At 38.9% G+C, this 18623-nt stretch overlaps 1 protein-coding gene across 8 annotated transcripts in view; it reads left to right on the forward strand.

The window, feature by feature from the left end:
* The window catches only part of LOC109409861 (ras-related protein Rap-2a), a 489211-nt gene that overhangs the window by 33449 nt on the left and 437139 nt on the right, over positions 1-18623 (forward strand). For 2 of the 8 annotated variants that reach the window (XM_029875083.2, XM_062855712.1), the window contains exons 2-3: positions 6500-6852; positions 14293-14825. In XM_029875083.2, coding sequence (XP_029730943.1) covers positions 14691-14825 — 135 coding nt within the window. In that variant the 5' untranslated portion in view covers positions 6500-6852; positions 14293-14690. Of the gene's footprint in view, positions 1-6499; positions 6853-6888; positions 7241-13648; positions 14826-18623 lie in introns of those variants that run through there. The other 6 variants (XM_062855713.1, XM_029875082.2, XM_029875087.2 and 3 more) reach the window with 5 other exon arrangements.

The raw sequence follows: 18623 nt of genomic DNA on the forward strand, positions 1-18623 counted from the left end.
TTGAAGGGATCTCAGGAAGAATCCCAAGAAGAATACATTCCGTCTTTTTTAACGTCCATTGTTGACTAAAAAAAACAAAATAGTGAGCAAACTTAATATTTTTACTTTTTTTTTGAAACATCTTCATAATTGCTATAATTGTACAAATCTATAAAATGTTAAATTTGCTCATTATCCTGTTAAAAGGTTTTATTTCTCGCTTAGCCAACGATGGACGTAGAACTAGGTTGAGGACAAATTAATCAGCGCCATCTTGTGCGGTTATTTTTAACTGAAACTATTTTCGACACATGGCTCTTATGTACTTGAAAGTTTTTGTTATATTTCGTCGCATAATCGGGCAACAATATTTCTTTTTACTCAGCTTCACCTGGTTGACAGATTGATTACTAATAATTGTATTACTAGACTAATTTTGGCCAAATAAACATATTTGAAAAAAAAAACAACAACAAAACGTTATTCTTTTGTTGCATTGAGATATTATCAAATCGAATCAATTATCAGGGATGGGACCATTAATTTGCAAAGAGTTACATTCACTTGCTATTATCTTAGTTCAGAAGCATGCTATCGAAAAACAATGTATGGATGAATTTAACTTTTCAGTTTTATCTGAAAGTTTGCCGATTAACGTTGGGGTCGCACACGCATACTTTTGTTGACTTTACTATTGATTCTACGCTAATATATTCTTCTACAAAGCTTCAGGCAAAACAAAAATGAAAAAGTGTTCCATACATTGATTTTTGCTGCGATGTTTCTGAAGCGAGTTAACAGCAAGTGAATGTAAAGGATTGCAAATGAATGATCCCATCCTGGTGCTTAAATTATTAACTAATCCATATGAGCAACTTTGCCAAATACACCAACTACAAATGTTATACCATTTAATAGATATTTGGAAAATAAATATTATTCACATTAGAACTTGGACTTACAATTCTGAAGTTAACCCACTAAAACCCAAATTTTTGATTTTGATCTAAATAACATTTTTTGCCATCTAAAATTGTGGAGCCTCGTAGCCGTGCTGTTAGGGTCACCAAGCTTATAATCGCACCATGCTATGGGGTGAGGGTTCGATTCCCGCTGCGGGCGTTCAAACTTTTCGTGAGAATAGTTTCTTCCCCGTTTCCACTGGTGCATGCTCCGTTGTCCGTTGTCTAATGTTAAGTTCAAAACAGTCTGTACAGCCGAAAGCTGAAGACGTTGTCCGTGTCTTTTTTTCTTTTTTTTTAATCGATTTAAACATGTTTTGGAAGATGATTCTTTTTAATTCTCGATTTCGCGAAATTTTTGATTTTTTTTATTTTTTATTTTTGAACTTCCTCACAGTTTTATGTTTTTCCTGGAAGCCTATTTGGGGTACGGATTTTTTGAGATGAAAACATTTTGAGATATTATGGTTATTGTTGAATTATTTTTATTTTCATTTTTTTTTCATAGAAAATTTTATTTTCCGTGTAATTTTGCGATTCCTTTAAACTATAAAACTAGGATAGAATGATTCGGGAAGAAATTAAAATATGTTAATTGTAGCGATTTATTACAAAATAAACAATGATTTCTAGAAGGTTAAGTCAATTTTTCAATGGTTTTATAAAAAATGTAAATACGCTTCAAAATACACCAAAAACCATTTTGAGATATACAAAACAGCCCTAAACATCAGCCAAAAATATAAAAATTTTGATTTTCCACGAAACATAAATTACAAAAATGCTCAAACTATATCCCGTCCAAAGACGGGGTTGGGTATTAGAGGGTTAATTAATCGTCATGCAAGAAGTATGGATCTTCTGTCATCTTCTCCAAAGACAGTATTTGGAAATATTTTTTAAATTTCACTTCAAAAGTACTGTCTTATAAATAGGGCGCTGGACGTTCGGGATATCTGTCCTATGAATAGAACTCAACCATAATAATCTGGAAGTCTGCTCTTAAAATTCTTCTAGCAATTAAATAATAAATTTTAAAGGTATTTTTCAAATGTAATTTATACATTATTCGTCCTGGAACCTCTCCATAACCTTTGATTGAATTTCCCTCTTCAGATTCACCTTTAAAATAAATAAGTTACTGTATGTTTAATTGCAAATTGTATCGAAAACTTCAGGTGTTTTGCCTGATACTGTTGCGAGAATTCTCCTAGCAATACTGGAAGAAAGTTTTTAGCAAATTTAACGTGGTAAATTTCTGGAAATTCCTCCATGGATTTCGCTGAAAAACTTTCTATAAATGTTGCAATAAAACATTCAGGAATAATTCAATCTCTCTCTATTTAATTTTTGACGGTATATTGGAAGAAATTCCAAGATGAATTTCTCGCAAAATGTAAAACAGCTGAAATTACTGGTTGAACAGCTTATAACGATATCATGTACACTACTCATTTTCAACTGGGATAGAAATCTATTTCGTCATATGCGGGAATGACGAAAATTAGCGTCACATTGGAGACGGATAATACCCAATACTTGCGGATATTCCAACTTACCTTATTGACTCATTAGATGCAAGCAAACAAATGTATTCTATCAATAATCAGTCTCGATAGTACTGGAAAGTACTATAGTACTGAATAGTTACGCTAAATTTCACATTTAAATTTCACTCCACTTACGAGTTGACATTTTTTTTCGTTTTGCATATGACGAAAGAACCCGTACCAAACAGCAGCAGCTGGCCGAATTGTTCTTCATCATCGTTCAATTTTCACTTCGCCATATTTACTTATTTAACTGACCTTCAAATCACACCCCACAAAAGCTCTGTGGTACTTCAAAGTTGGATTTCACTGCTGCAGAATGCAGCGAAAACTGCTCAATAAATTAAGCACACTTTTTTCCCATCGGTAAAATGTAAACAACAAATCGCCTTCGTCTAGGATGGATGCAAGCAAAGGTGTTCGTGGATTTTTTGCATACGAAACATCGTATTTCACATCCACAGAGAAGGATATCTTCGTTGCATTGTGATGGCGTTTTATGATCTGGTGGCATTGGCGTATCTAGGATTTTTTCCTAGGGGGTGCCTAGGGGTGCCAGTGGCTTCCAAGTTGTTTTGCTGTGTTTTTTTTTTTTTTTTTTTTGTAAAAGGAAATACCGATCCACCCTCAACTTCTAAGTATAATGATATACTGCGTCGCTGGAAAAATTAGCCCGCAAATTTTGGCTTACGTACAACCAACATTGTATTGAGTCTGGTGTGTACGTATAATATAAGAAATTTGCAATTTATTTCATTTTTTTGGAAGTTTCTCAGTGGTTCCTTTGCATTTGACAAATTTCTTCGATAATATCTTTGGATCCATTCCTGCAATTTCTTCTAGATTTTTTTGGCAATATGTTTGGAATTTGATACTAAACAGCTTTCGCGTATCCTTTGAAAATTTCATCGGCAATTCCATTAGGACTAGGATTTTTTTATTTTATTTCATTGGCAAATCTTTTAATATGTTTCCTCGGGAGACCCTTCGCCAATTTTTTAGTGGAGTTTCAAGCATGTTTTTTTTAATGTCAGCAATTCTATTAATATTTACTTTTTGAAATTCTCCAACTACTCTTCAGGCAATTCTTTTAGTTAAGCTTTTGGTAATGCATTCGACAATGACTCTGGGCACTTCCTCACATTTTTTTTATTCTACAGTCATTCTACTTTTTTGGGATTTTCGTACACAGCATAAAAAATCTTGTGATATCACATCACTTCCGCTGCACATCACTCGCGTCGTAAAAATGATGTACAAATTACATCCTTTCCACACAGCAAATTAGCCGCCGTAGCTTGAAAGTGAGTCTAGAAATTGCTAGAACCGGAACGATAGATGATTCATATGTACGTAAAATATTGGCATGGACTCGTACACTGATCCGCTGATTGTGAGGCATATCCCTTGCATCTCGGCTGTTTCACCGAGTTACAAGGAAGGTGATAAATATGATACTGCTTCTAAGTATCTGCTGGAATGGGTTTGTTGACACTTTCCGGTGCCAAGCAGGGTGTACATGGTGAGTGTGATAATTGTTGGAAAACGATGTATCCGAGTGTAGATTTTTTGGACTTTCATTATCTAAGTATGCTATTCGGTATTCCTTCGCCAATTTCATCGAAAACTTCTCCGGAAATTCTTTTATAAACCGTGAAAATTCTTTAGAGAATTTCTTCTAGCTTTCTTCAATAATTCGGAATTCCTGCAGCAGATGATTTCGGAATACATTTGGCAACTCCCATGTTACTTGCATTGAAAGTTTATTTAGGAATATCATCAGCAATTCCATGGGAAATTTTGGAAACTTCGATTACTTTGGGAACTTCTTCGGTAATTCGTTCGAAAATTGATTCGGCAAATGTCTTAGCGATTTCCTTCGGTAATTTATATGACAAAAAAAAATCTTTGTCACGGTGATTCTACGGCAATTATTCTTAGGAATTCATACAAAATTCTTCAGATATTCTTTTGATGATTTAGGAAGATTCTTTGAGAATTTTTTAGATTTTTGTGTGTATGTTTATGGAAATTCTTATAGAATATATTTTGGCAATTTATTTTGAGATTGGATTTGAGCAATTCGCTAAAAAAAACATTAAGATTTTCTTCAGGAATTCCTCTGGTAATTCTTATATGAATTTTTTTGCCAACTACTTTGAAAGTTCTATGGTAATTTTGATGGAAAATTTTCCGGCCATTTGTTTGGGAATTTGTCTGGAAGTTTTTCATGAATTTCATAGGATTTTCTTTGAGCAAGCCCAATTGAAAATTTTTGAATTTCCAATTCAGCAATTTTCGGAAGTAGTGTAGAATTAGCAAATGTTAAAATACACGTAGATAAAAGTAAAAAATAAAAACGGAAGCATTAAATATAAATGCAATTAAATTATGAAGAATTACAAAAGTAATCACAATAAAATTGCCAGAGAAATTTGCAAAATAACTGAGAAAAAAAATGCTTAAATAATTTCAGAGGAAAAGCCTTTGAAATTATAGAAAAAAATCCAAGGAAATTGCTGATTTAATTCCACCACCGCAGTAATTTTCAATTAAAAAACGACCCTGCCGAAGGAACCCTGAAAGAAATGGCCATGAGGTCTAGCGAATACGGAGTTGTGGGTTCGATTGCCACCAGAACGCGATTTTTTACACTAATTCGTCTCTCAATTTGTCAGTTAGCAACATTCTGTGCCTTCTAATTAATTACAAATTTTTCTCTAGTAATACATTCTAAGATTTCTCTGGAAATTCTAACTATTCCCGAAATTCGTTTAGGGATTCCTCTAGAGATTTCTATTGAGATTCTTTCAGCTGGAATTCTTTTGAGAAGGTCCAGGAGTAATACCATGATTAATTTCTAGAGTAAACCATGAATAAAAATTCTAGAGGAATTTCTGGATCAGTCTTTTAAAAAATCTCTGGAAGAATCACAAGCATTTCTGGAAGTATCATAGGAAAACTGCCTAAAAGAATCCCAGCAAGAATGTAAGGAGAAATCCCTAGAGGGATTCCTGCAGCTATCACAATAAGAGTTTCTGGAGGATACATACAATAGAAGCAGCAGGAATCGCTTATGGAATTCCAGGAGGAGTTCCTGGATGAAAGTCAATAAGAGCTCCTGGAGGAATCCAATGAGAAATTTATGAGAGACTCCTTGGATAAAAGTTCCTTAGGGAATCACCGGAGAGCGTTATTTTGAAGCTACATCCATTTCAATTTAAAAGTTTCGGCTGAATCGTACTTTGACCATATGATTTGATTTGGGTAGAGAAGAAATTCGACTTTGATTTGGATAGAGAAAGATCGACTTTTTGAATGTACACTTTGGAGAAGTAATAATTTTTGACCATCCTATACTATACACCGAGAAAAATTCCTACTCAATGACTGAGTTGGCCTTACTCAGAAACCGAAAAATCCTTTGTTTTCTTACTCAGTTTCGGCTAAAAGTGGGACAACCCATTGGCAATGACCAACTCAGCCACTGAGTAGAAATTTCTCCCTGTGTAGACTAATTTCTATAGTGTACTATAGTCACGTAGAATGTGTGTCGGGAATTGAATTCAGGTTATACCCGAAATATACGTGGACTTCACAGAAGCGAAATTGGAGGGATAATTATTCAATCATATTATATTAAGGAGATGGTAGGTGTTTTACAATGTTTCAACTAGATATGAAAGCTCATTTATGAATTAGTCATTGAAACCAAACTGGTTTTGAGACATAGGGCGAGATGCAAGAATAAACTCGATCATTATTAAGCAAAACCGCGGTGCGTCGTTCCCTCAAGCAATAGGTCACGTGAACTTTTGGGCAAATATATCAATAGCTCTTACTGTTTCATAATTATATACGGGGTCGATCTACTTACCGGACTCTGCTAATAACGGTTGTCAAAGTAAATTCTTCTCCTGGGGTTTTGTCCACTTTGATCACATATTTGTAGCATTACTCTTCTTATAACAATTATTCTAATGATTACTTTTCTCTCTCACCTTTCAGCGCTTCCCATTCCTAATTTGAACGTCTGAAAAGCACTGGACGAAACCAAATCGCCTCAACATCACCATCTCCATATCAAAGCCGCCATCCAAACCGAACCAACAAACGAGATCACCCTCACCGAAATTGGATCTCCGTTTCCGTGGCGGCAACTCCTCAGCTCAGTAGCAAGAGACTGCCCGACGACGACGACGAACATCCGTGTCGTAAACGCACAATGACCGAAGACTGATTAGGACTGAAGCCGTCGCCACGCAATCAGAATTAATGATCGCTATCTCCTGCCCTGGATGTGGTAAAACAAAGGCCGAAATTCCACCGTCGTCAGCTGAAATATATATTAGCAAAAGGGGGTAAACAATTGTTCAGAACGAGGGCTGTGTTTGCGACTTTTTTCCACGGAACAACTATTTCCGCGAGCGAGCTCTCGATCAAAAACCCCAAAGTCAATGATCTTCAACTGCTGCTCCTGAGTACTTCTACAGTATATGTACGATCGCCGTTATCTCGTCGTCTTTGATTAGCTCGCTTGGTCGCGTGTGTTATAGTACCTAGTTCCCGCCGCCACCGTTTTCGATGTATTCGATGTAATTAGTGTACACAATCGGTTCATTGTTTCTTAATCATCGTTCGCGTTATCATCATTCGCTTCGTGAAAGCAAAGCAGCAGGCCATCGTCGTAGTCGTCGATATTCCTCATCCATCGCAGCGTAGTCACACGCAGCAACCGAGTGCTTTGATGTGAGTTTTTGTGTGTAGGGCTGTGTGTGGGCTCTGAAGTAGCCCTGAAGAAAACAAGTTGCCGTCATCGTCGATAAGTGTGATCCATGCGCAGGGATGCCAGATTTGATGTAATGTCTTCGATTTGAATCAATATATTGATTAATGAAGGATTTATACCGGAAATTTTAAGGGATCCTGTTAAATACAAATACATCTTTTCATATCTCCGTTAAGAATCTTTTACTGGAAAACCCTTCAGATAATATATCATGAACTTCAGAAAAATGTCACTATATTAGATAATATAATACTTTCTCTCCATCAAAGGGTGTTTTCAAAGATTTGTTCAAACAATTTACTGATAAGTACTCATAATTTTCTTAAATAAATTCTTCTGGAACTCAATGCTAAGTTCCATCAAAATTTCTGTAAGGAGATACATTCAGAGCTCTTCACGTTTATTTTGAAGTTGATTCAAGGGTTAAATCGAACTCAATCGAGAAATTCAAAGATTTTTCAAGGATTCTCTAGGAAAGTCTTCGAATCTTCGCAAGTGAGCATCAATGCGTTTAAAGACGAATCTCTGAGAAAAATATTCTACAAGCATTGCCTTCAAGGTTCCTCTAAGAGTTCCTTCAGGAGATCTTACAAACTTACATAATTTCATTAAGAGCCCGTTACCGAACGTTCAGCAGTTAAGATTTCGGTAAAAATTACCGAACGCGACTAGCTATGTACAGAACGTTCTCGAAGAGTTTCTAAGTTCTTCCTGGAGTTCTCCAAGGACAAGGACCTCCTTTTAAAGGACCAGGGATATCTCCAAAAGTTGCTTTAAAAGTTCCTTCAGTAGTTCCTGGTAGGATTTTTCTTGAAATCCTGGGTTGAATTCCTTCAAAATCCTGGGAGATTGTCCTTTGAAATCCTGTGAAAATTTTCTTTGAAATCCTGGGGAAATTTCCTTAGAAATTTTGAGAGGATTTCCTTAAAAACCTGGAAGGATTTAATTCGAAATCAGAGGAGAGTTTCCTTTGAAATCCTGGAAGGATTCCTCTCGAAATCCTGGAAGGATTTCCTTCGTAATCCTGAAAGCATTTCCCTAGAAATCTTAGGAGTATTTCCTTTGACATCCTGAGGGAATTTCCCTCGAAATCTTGGGAAGGATTTCCCTAGAAATCTAGGAATAATTTCCCTCGAAATCCTGGGAATATTTCCCTCTGAATCCTGAGAGGATTTCCCTAGAAATCTTGGGAGGAATTCCATTGACATCCGTAATCCAGGGAGAATTTCTCCCGAAGTCCTGGGAGGATTTCTCCCAAAATCCTGGGAGGACTAACCCAGAAATCCCGTGAAAATTTTTCTTTAAATTTTGGGAGGATTTCCCTCGAAATTTTGGAAGCATTTCCATCGAAATCCTGGGAGATTTCCCTCGATATTTATCTCGAAATCCTGTGAGAATTTTTCTTGAAATCCTGGTAAGATTCCCTTCAAAATGCCGGGAAGATTTCTCTTGAAATCCTGGGAGGATTTCTCTTAAAATCCTGGGAGGATTTCTCTCCAAATCCTGGGAGGCTTCCTTTCGAAATCCTGGAAGGATTTCTCTCGAAATCCTAAAAGGATTTCTCTCGAAATCCTGAAAGAATTTCTCTCAAAATCCTGAAAGGATTTCTCTCGAAATCCTGGCAGGATTTCTCTCAAAATCCAGAAAGGATTTCTCTCGAAATCCTGGGAGGATTGCTCTCGAAATCCTGGGTGGATTGCTCTCGAAATCCTGGAAGGATTTCTCTCGAAATCCTGGAAGGATTTCTCTCGAAATCCTGGAAGGATTTCTCTCGAAATCCTGGAAGGATTTCTCTCGAAATCCTAAAAGGATTCCTCTCGAAATCCTGAAAGGATTTCTCTCGAAATCCTGAAAGGATTTCTCTCGAAATCCTGAAAACATTTCTCTCGATATCCTGAAAGGATTTCTCTCGAAATCCTGAAAGGATTTCTCTCAAAATCTTGAAAGGATTTCTCTCGAAATCCTGGCAGGATTTCTCTCGAAATCCTGGCAGGATTTCTCTCGAAATCCTGGCAGGATTTCTCTCGAAATCCTGGCAGGATTTCTCTCAAAATCCTGAAAGGATTTCTCTCGAAATCGTGGGAGGATTTCTCTCGAAATCCTTGGAGGATTTCTCTCGAAATCCTGGAAGGATTTCTCTCGAAATCCTGGGAGGATTTCTCTCGAAATCCTGGGAGGATTTCTCTTGAAATCCTGGGAGGATTTCTCTCAAAATCCTGGGAGGATTTCCATCGAAATCCTGAAAGAATTTCCTTCGAAATCCTTTGAGGATTTCCTTTGAAATCCTGGGAGGATTTCCCTCGAAATCCTGGGAGGATTTCCCTCGAAATCCTGGGAGGATTTCCCTCGAAATCCTGGGAGGATTTCCCTCGAAATCCTGGGAGGATTTCCCTCGAAATCCTGGGAGGATTTCCCTCGAAATCCTGGGAGGATTTCCCTCGAAATCCTGGGAGGATTTCCCTCGAAATCCTGGGAGGATTTCCCTCGAAATCCTGGGAGGATTTCCCTCGAAATCCCGGGAAGATTTCCTTCGAAATCCTGAGAGGATTTCCTTCGAAATCCTGAGAGGATTTCCTTCGAAATCCTGAGAGGATTTCCTTCGAAATCCTGAGAGGATTTCCTTCGAAATCCTGAGAGGATTTCCTTCGAAATCCTGAGAGGATTTCCTTCGAAATCCTGAGAGGATTTCCTTCGAAATCCTGAGAGGATTTCCTTCGAAATCCTGAGAGGATTTCCTTCGAAATCCTGAGAGGATTTCCTTCGAAATCCTGAGAAGATTTCCTTCGAAATCCTGAGAGGATTTCCTTCGAAATCCTGAGAGGATTTCCTTCGAAATCCTGAGAGGATTTCCTTCGAAATCCTGAGAGGATTTCCTTCGAAATCCTGAGAGGATTTCCTTCGAAATCCTGAGAGGATTTCCTTCGAAATCCTGAGAGGATTTCCTTCGAAATCCTGAGAGGATTTCCTTTGAAATCCTGAGAGGATTTCCTTTGAAATCCTGAGAGGATTTCCTTCGAAATCCTGAGAGGATTTCCTTCGAAATCCTTTGAGGATTTCCTTCGAAATCCTTTGAGGATTTCCTTCGAAATCCTTTGAGGATTTCCTTCGAAATCCTGAGAGGATTTCCTTCGAAATCCTGAGAGGATTTCCTTCGAAATCCTGAGAGGATTTCCTTCGAAATCCTGAGAGGATTTCCTTCGAAATCCTGAGAGGATTTCCTTCGAAATCCTGAGAGGATTTCCTTCGAAATCCTGAGAGGATTTCCTTCGAAATCCTGAGAGGATTTCCTTCGAAATCCTGAGAGGATTTCCTTCGAAATCCTGAGAGGATTTCCTTCGAAATCCTGAGAGGATTTCCTTCGAAATCCTGAGAGGATTTCCTTCGAAATCCTGAGAGGATTTCCTTCGAAATCCTGAGAGGATTTCCTTCGAAATCCTGAGAGGATTTCCTTCGAAATCCTGAGAGGATTTCCTTCGAAATCCTGAGAGGATTTCCTTCGAAATCCTGAGAGGATTTCCTTCGAAATCCTGAGAGGATTTCCTTCGAAATCCTGAGAGGATTTCCTTCGAAATCCTGAGAGGATTTCCTTCGAAATCCTGAGAGGATTTCCTTCGAAATCCTGAAAGGATTTCCTTTGAAATCCTGAAAGGATTTCCTTTGAAATCCTGAAAGGATTTCCTTCGAAATCCTGAAAGGATTTCCTTCGAAATCCTGAAAGGATTTCCTTCGAAATCCTGAAAGGATTTCCTTCGAAATCCTGAAAGGATTTCCTTCGAAATCCTGAAAGGATTTCTTTCGAAATCCTGAAAGGATTTCTTTCGAAATCCTGAAAGGATTTCTTTCGAAATCCTGAAAGGATTTCTTTCGAAATCCTGAAAGGATTTCCTTCGAAATCCTGAAAGGATTTCCTTCGAAATCCTGAAAGGATTTCCTTCGAAATCCTGAAAGGATTTCCTTCGAAATCCTGAAAGGATTTCCTTCGAAATCCTGAAAGGATTTCCTTCGAAATCCTGAAAGGATTTCCTTCGAAATCCTGAAAGGATTTCCTTCGAAATCCTGAAAGGATTTCCTTCGAAATCCTGAAAGGATTTCCTTCGAAATCCTGAAAGGATTTCCTTCGAAATCCTGAAAGGATTTCCTTCGAAATCCTGAAAGGATTTCCTTCGAAATCCTGAAAGGATTTCCTTCGAAATCCTGAAAGGATTTCCTTCGAAATCCTGAAAGGATTTCCTTCGAAATCCTGAAAGGATTTCCTTCGAAATCCTGAATTTCCTTCGAAATCCTGAAAGGATTTCCTTTGAAATCCTGAAAGGATTTCCTTCGAAATCCTGAAAGGATTTCCTTCGAAATCCTGAAAGGATTTCCTTCGAAATCCTGAAAGGATTTCCTTCGAAATCCTGAAAGGATTTCCTTCGAAATCCTGAAAGGATTTCCTTCGAAATCCTGAAAGGATTTCCTTCGAAATCCTGAAAGGATTTCCTTCGAAATCCTGAAAGGATTTCCTTCGAAATCCTGAAAGGATTTCCTTCGAAATCCTGAAAGGATTTCCTTCGAAATCCTGAAAGGATTTCCTTCGAAATCCTGAAAGGATTTCCTTCGAAATCCTGAAAGGATTTCCTTCGAAATCCTGAAAGGATTTCCTTCGAAATCCTGAAAGGATTTCCTTCGAAATCCTGAAAGGATTTCCTTCGAAATCCTGAAAGGATTTCCTTCGAAATCCTGAAAGGATTTCCTTCGAAATCCTGAAAGGATTTCCTTCGAAATCCTGAAAGGATTTCCTTCGAAATCCTGAAAGGATTTCCTTCGAAATCCTGAAAGGATTTCCTTCGAAATCCTGAAAGGATTTCCTTCGAAATCCTGAAAGGATTTCCTTCGAAATCCTGAAAGGATTTCCTTCGAAATCCTGAAAGGATTTCCTTCGAAATCCTGAAAGGATTTCCTTCGAAATCCTGAAAGGATTTCCTTCGAAATCCTGAAAGGATTTCCTTCGAAATCCTGAAAGGATTTCCTTCGAAATCCTGAAAGGATTTCCTTCGAAATCCTGAAAGGATTTCCTTCGAAATCCTGAAAGGATTTCCTTCAAAATCCTGAAAGGATTTCCTTCGAAATCATGAAAGGATTTCCTTCGAAATCCTGAAAGGATTTCCTTCGAAATCCTGAAAGGATTTCCTTCGAAATCCTGAAAGGATTTCCTTCGAAATCCTGAAAGGATTTCCTTCGAAATCCTGAAAGGATTTCCTTCGAAATCCTGAAAGGATTTCCTTCGAAATCCTGAAAGGATTTCCTTCGAAATCCTGAAAGGATTTCCTTCGAAATCCTGAAAGGATTTCCTTCAAAATCCTGAAAGGATTTCCTTCGAAATCCTGAAAGGATTTCCTTCGAAATCCTGAATGGATTTCCTTCGAAATCCTGAAAGGATTTCCTTCGAAATCCTGAAAGGATTTCCCTCGAAATCCTGAAAGGATTTCCCTCGAAATCCTGAAAGGATTTCCCTCGAAATCCTGAAAGGATTTCCCTCGAAATCCTGAAAGGATTTCCCTCGAAATCCTGAAAGGATTTCCCTCGAAATCCTGAAAGGATTTCCCTCGAAATCCTGAAAGGATTTCCCTCGAAATCCTGAAAGGATTTCCCTCGAAATCCTGAAAGGATTTCCCTCGAAATCCTGCAAGGATTTCCCTCGAAATCCTGAAAGGATTTCCCTCGATATCCTGATAGGATTTCCCTTGAAATCCTGAAAGGATTCCCTTGAAATCCTGAAAGGATTCCCTTCGAAATCCTGATAGGATTTCCCACAAAATCCTGATAGGATTTCCCTCGAAATCCTGATAGGATTTCCTTCGAAATTCTGATAGGATTACCCTCGAAATCCTGATAGGATTTCCTTCGAAATTCTGATAGAATTTCCCTCGAAATCCTGAAAGGATTTCCCTCGAAATCCTGATAGGATTTCCCTCGAAATCCTGATAGGATTTTTTTCGAAATCCTGAGAATTTTCTTCGAAACCCTGAAAGGGTTTTTTTGAAAATACTGAAGGGGTTTCCATCGATATCCTGAAAGGATTTCCTTCGAAATCCTGCGAGGATTTCCTGCGTAGTGTTGAAGAGTGGAAGAACTCCAAGAGATACTTACTCTTTGAGAAATTTCTGAAAAATCTCCTGGAGTAATTGCTAAAAAGTCTTTAAAGAAACTCATTGAAAAAATCCTCATAGAAATATTGCATCAATTCCTAAAGAATTTTTTTATAGCACCTCTAGAAAGATTCTAGTAACTCCTGGTGGATTCCTGATGGAGTTATTGGGGTAAATTTTTAAGAATCTCCCTGGAGAGCTCCTTCAGCAACCCTTAGTTTCAATTCTAATGAAAGGTTTAGAGTTCGAAGACTTCATCTGGCAACCCTGCTTTGATTATAAACATTCGTTCGTTGGCCGTGTGGTATCACTGATTCCGAGAAAGAAACGTATCAAAACTGCGAATCATGACGACGATGTCGACGACGACGACTTATTGTTACGATTGGAGCGAGAAGAGCTCGAAAAACCCCCTAGATAGTGTGTAATTACTCAGAAGGGCTGCAACAACAGCAGGGCACTCACACAGCAACCATTGCATTGGCCGTAGTTCGCAGGGGTGGACGAGAAGCAAAGTGCAGGGCTGCTGCAATCTAGTGTGCGGGCGCGAGTGAGAAATCAGGCGAATCGGATCTCGGATCGGCGTAGATCGGAAGAAAGTTGACCACGCGAGATCGCAGCCTACTGCACTGCATGCGAAGCGCGGTGCAAAGAGAGCGGAGAAAAGTTGCGGCAATTTGTGCACGGCGCTCGGTTTTTCTTTCGCAATATTAGTGGTTCGCTCGCAATCAATTGAGCGAGCGCAGCGCGTTTATGATTATGATGATGGTGAAATAGGAAGAAAAGAGCGAGTCAGAGGCAGGCAAAAAAAAACGAGATCAAAGCAAATTCACTGTGTTATTGTTGTTGTTATTTTTCATAATTTTTATTTTTCCTTTCTACAGTGCCGTCGCTCCGTCAGTGTTTGTGTTTCAATGTGGTGAAAAAGTTCAGAAAAGCATAGAAGAGTGGAAAGTTTACTGAAAAATTTCGCTTCCACCGCCCTCTACCTAAGAGCAGTGTGATTCATCGTCATCATCGCCGTTCCGAGAAGCAGTGAGTGCGAATAGTGAGTGAGCGTGTTTTGTTGTGATTATCAATATCGGGTTTAATAATCCGAGGTCTGAGCGAGTTGTGCTCACAGTTGAGTGAGCAGAGTGCTTCTTTCGATCAGAAACAAACACACACACCCCTGGCTGGTGTTGGTGTGCGGTGCTGTTGTTTATCGGTTCACGGCTCACAGCCCTGCGCGCGGCACTTGAAGCAGCGGCTAGCAACGTAGTAACGGAGGAACGGCCACAAAATGCGCGAATTCAAGGTCGTTGTACTGGGCTCCGGTGGAGTTGGTAAATCGGCCCTCACCGTGCAGTTCGTGTCCGGTTGCTTCATCGAAAAGTACGACCCCACGATCGAGGATTTCTACCGGAAAGAAATTGAGGTAGGTGTGGTCCGTCCAAGCACGAACGAGTGGGTGGGCCGGGCCTGCTGTGCATGGGATTGGGTAATGCCTGGGTATGAAGGGACGGCGACAAAGATCGGGGACGAAGAAGACATGGTTTGCATGTCGATTAATGTATCCGGTAGTCCGGTTTTATGATCGGTTTATTGATCGTTGGACGCGACTCGATGGTTACGATGGGTACAATGTCTTCTCTCGGCTATTAATAGTTTTACATTTGGATTTTTTTTATGAGGAAATAAATTCGCTGATAATTAATATTGTTATTTATATGAATTGAAAGTTACTACAAACATGTTCTAATCTTTCAAATTCCTTGTCTAAAAGAACGAGACAATCGGAAAACTACTTGTGATTTTTTTTTGCAATCTTAAGACAAAATTTGCAATAAGCTCTCGAAATACTTCTTTAGTATTTCTTTAGTATAATCATGAAAAGTTTCTCCAAAATTTCTTAAAAAGATACTTCATGATCTCTTGAAAATCTTTTTCAAGATATTTTCTATATATTTTCGATTTTTTTTTTTGAAATTCTTGTTCTGTTTGGTCCTAATTAGCTACATCTCTGCTTTTCCTGACACTTTTAGAAAGCTCTTTCCATTTTCCCAAAAGTTTTGTGCAACTTTAGGAAGGCGTATCGGAAAATTTCTGAATATCTTCCTCAAAACTATCCCGAAAGCTTACCCAGAAGCTCCAGGAATGGGAGAGCTTTAGAAAACTTTGCTTGAAACCTTGAAAAGTGTTTTCCAGAATCTGTTTTGAACTGTTTGAAAGCTTTCTCTTCCAATTTTTTTTTCGAAAATTAAAGTGTGGATCTCCGTGATTTTTTCGGAAGCATGGATAGCTATTACTTGGAAAGTGTCTTCTGAATATTGGAGAAAAGTTATGTTTGATGATTTTTCCGGAAGTTAGAAAAAGCTTCCTTCGAATCTTGAATAAGCTTCTCGGAAAGCTTGGCACAGCTTTATCGGAAGCGGAAGAAATTTTTTTAAGAAACTTAGAAAAACTTCTCCAGAAGCATGGCAAAGCTTTTCCAGAAGCTTGGGAAAGCTTCCCCAGAAGCTTGGGAAAGCTTCTCCAGAAGCTTGGGCAAGGTTCTCCAGAAGCTTGGGAGAGGTTCTCCAGCAGCTTGGGAAAGCTTCTCCACAAGTTTGGGAAAGTTTCTCTAGAAGCTTGGGAAAGCTTCTCTAGAAGCTTGGGAAAGCTTCTCCAGAAGCTTGGGAAAGCTTCTCCAGAAGCTTGGGAAAGCTTCTCCAGAAGCTTGGGAAAGCTTCTCCAAAAGCTTGGGAAACTTATACTTGAACTTGTAAATGCTTCTCCAGAAACTTGGGAGAGCTTCTTCAGAAGTTTGGTAAAGTTTCTCATGAACTTAAAAAAAAACTACCCCTGAACGTTGGGGAGCTTTACTGAAAGCTTGGGAGAGCTTCGCTGGAAGCTAGAGAAAACTTCACCGGAAGTTTGGTAAGGATTCTCCAGAAGCTTAGGAAAGCATCTTCAGAAGCTTAGGAAAGCTTCTCTAGAAGCTAGGAAAGTTTATCTAAAAGCTTAGGAAAGCTTCTCTAGAAGCTTAGGAATGTTTATCTAGAAGCTTAGGAAAGCATCTCCAGAAGCTTGGGAAAGCTTCTCCAGAAGCTTAGGAAAGCTTCTCCAGAAGCTTAGGAAAGCTTCTCCAGAAGCTTCTGGAAAGCTTCTCCAGAAGCTTAAGAAAGCTTTTCTAGAAGCTTCTGGAAAGCTTCCCCATAAGCTTGGGCAAGCTTCTCCAGAAGCTTGGGAAAGCTTCTCCAGAAGCTTGGGAAAACTTCTTCAGAATCTTGGGAAAGCTGCTCTAGAGGCTTGAAAAAGTTTCTCATGAACATTTAAAAAGCTACCCCTGAATGTTGGGAAACTTCACTGAAAGCTTGGGAGAGCTTCACCGGAAGCTTGGTAAGGATTCTCCGGAAGCTTAGGAAAGCTTTTCCAGAAGCTTGGGAAAGCTTATCCTAAAATTTTGAAAAGCTTCTCCAGAAGCTACGAAAGCATCTCCGAAAGTTTGGGAAAACGTCTCAGAAGACTGGGAAAGCTTCTCCATATGTTTCAGACATTTTTCTTTTCTTTGAATTCCTGGGAGGATTTCCCTTGAAATCCTGCGAGGATTTCCTTCGAAATTCCGGAGTTTCCTTAGAATAGCTGGAAGAATTTTTATCTAAATCCTGGGACCGAAATCCTGGCAGGATATCCTTCGAAATTCTGGGAGGATTTTCATGAAAATCCTGGGAGGAATTTGATTTCCCTCGAAAACTTGGGAGGATTTCCTTCAAAATCCTGGGAGGATTTCGTTCGAAATCCTGGAAGGATTTCCTTCGATATCCTGGAAGGATTTCCTTCGAAATCCTGAAAGGATTTTCCTGGAAATCCTCAGAGGAGTTCCCTCGAAATCCTGTGAGGACTTCCCTCGAAATCCTGGAAAGATTTCCCACGAAATCCTGCAAGCATTTCCCTCAAAATCCTTGCAGGATTTCCCTTGAAATCCTGGGAGGATTTCCTTCGAAATCCTGGGAGGATTTCCCTCGAAATTCTGAGAGGATTTCCTTCGAAATCCTGGGAGGATTTCCTTCGAAATCCTGGGAGGATTTCGTTCGAAATCCTGGGAGGATTTCGTTCGAAATCCTGGGAGGAGTTCCCTCGAAATCCTGTGAGGACTTCCTTCGAAATCCTGGAAAGATTTCCCACGAAATCCTGCAAGGATTTCCCTCAAAATCCTTGCAGGATTTCCCTTGAAATCCTGGGAGGATTTCCTTCGAAATCCTGGGAGTATTTCCTTCGAAATACTGAAGGGACTTCCTTCGAAATCCTGGGAGGAACTTGAACAGTAAAAGTTTGAAGGGTTCCTCTGCAACTGCTCGATCAACATCTTTCAACAGTCGAGTTGTTCCAGAGAAACTTGTTAAACAGCTTGTGGATGTGGAACCTTTTGAACAATTTCTTTGGAATACATAGCTCGAACAACATTATTGGATCCGTTTGGACAGCTTTTTGGTACACTTGATCAGTTTTACTAGAAAAACGTTGACAGCTGCTCTGGCACAAGCTGAATAGTTTCTGAGGTAGAACATGAACAGCATTTCTGGAACAATTTGAACAGCTTGAGAAACTTCTTAGGTTGTTTACCATGTCTGGAACAGCTCGAACCGTTTCTCTGAAAAAGTTTGAATTGCTTCTCTGGATCTGCTTAACCACTTCTTTGGAATAGTTTGAACACATTCTACCTAGCATTCTACAGTATTGTGGGTTAATATTTTCCTACTTATTCTAAAAGACACCTGAAACAGCTTGAATAGCTGCTACAGCTGTTCAGTTGATAAGAATAAAATGAGAATCTTCTTTGGAATTGATCGTTTACTATGTCAGGATTAGTTAGAACAGCTTTCCTGATAAACATTAATGAATTGTTTCTATGGAAAAGCTTGAACCACCTCTCTGGAACAGTTTGATCAGATTATCTGCAATAGTTTGTACAGTATGGGGCAGTTTCAACTATTTCTAAAACAACTTGAACAAACAGATTTACTGGAATACCTACAATAGCTTTAACATCTTCTCCCAAAAACCTCTGAAACAGTTTAAAGACTTTCTCTGGTACGGTTAGTTTCAAATTTTTGGAGCTATTTGATCAGTTAATCTGAAAAAAAAGAACAGCTTGTCTTCGTAATCTTCTAAAACAGATTGAACAGTTTTTCATTTGAGGAACAACTTGAATAGCTCTGGAACAAATTTAACCTGTTCTCTGGAACAGTTTGAA

This window comes from Aedes albopictus, chromosome 3 (assembly GCF_035046485.1).
Source record: "Aedes albopictus strain Foshan chromosome 3, AalbF5, whole genome shotgun sequence".
Classification (NCBI taxonomy): domain Eukaryota; kingdom Metazoa; phylum Arthropoda; class Insecta; order Diptera; family Culicidae; genus Aedes; species Aedes albopictus.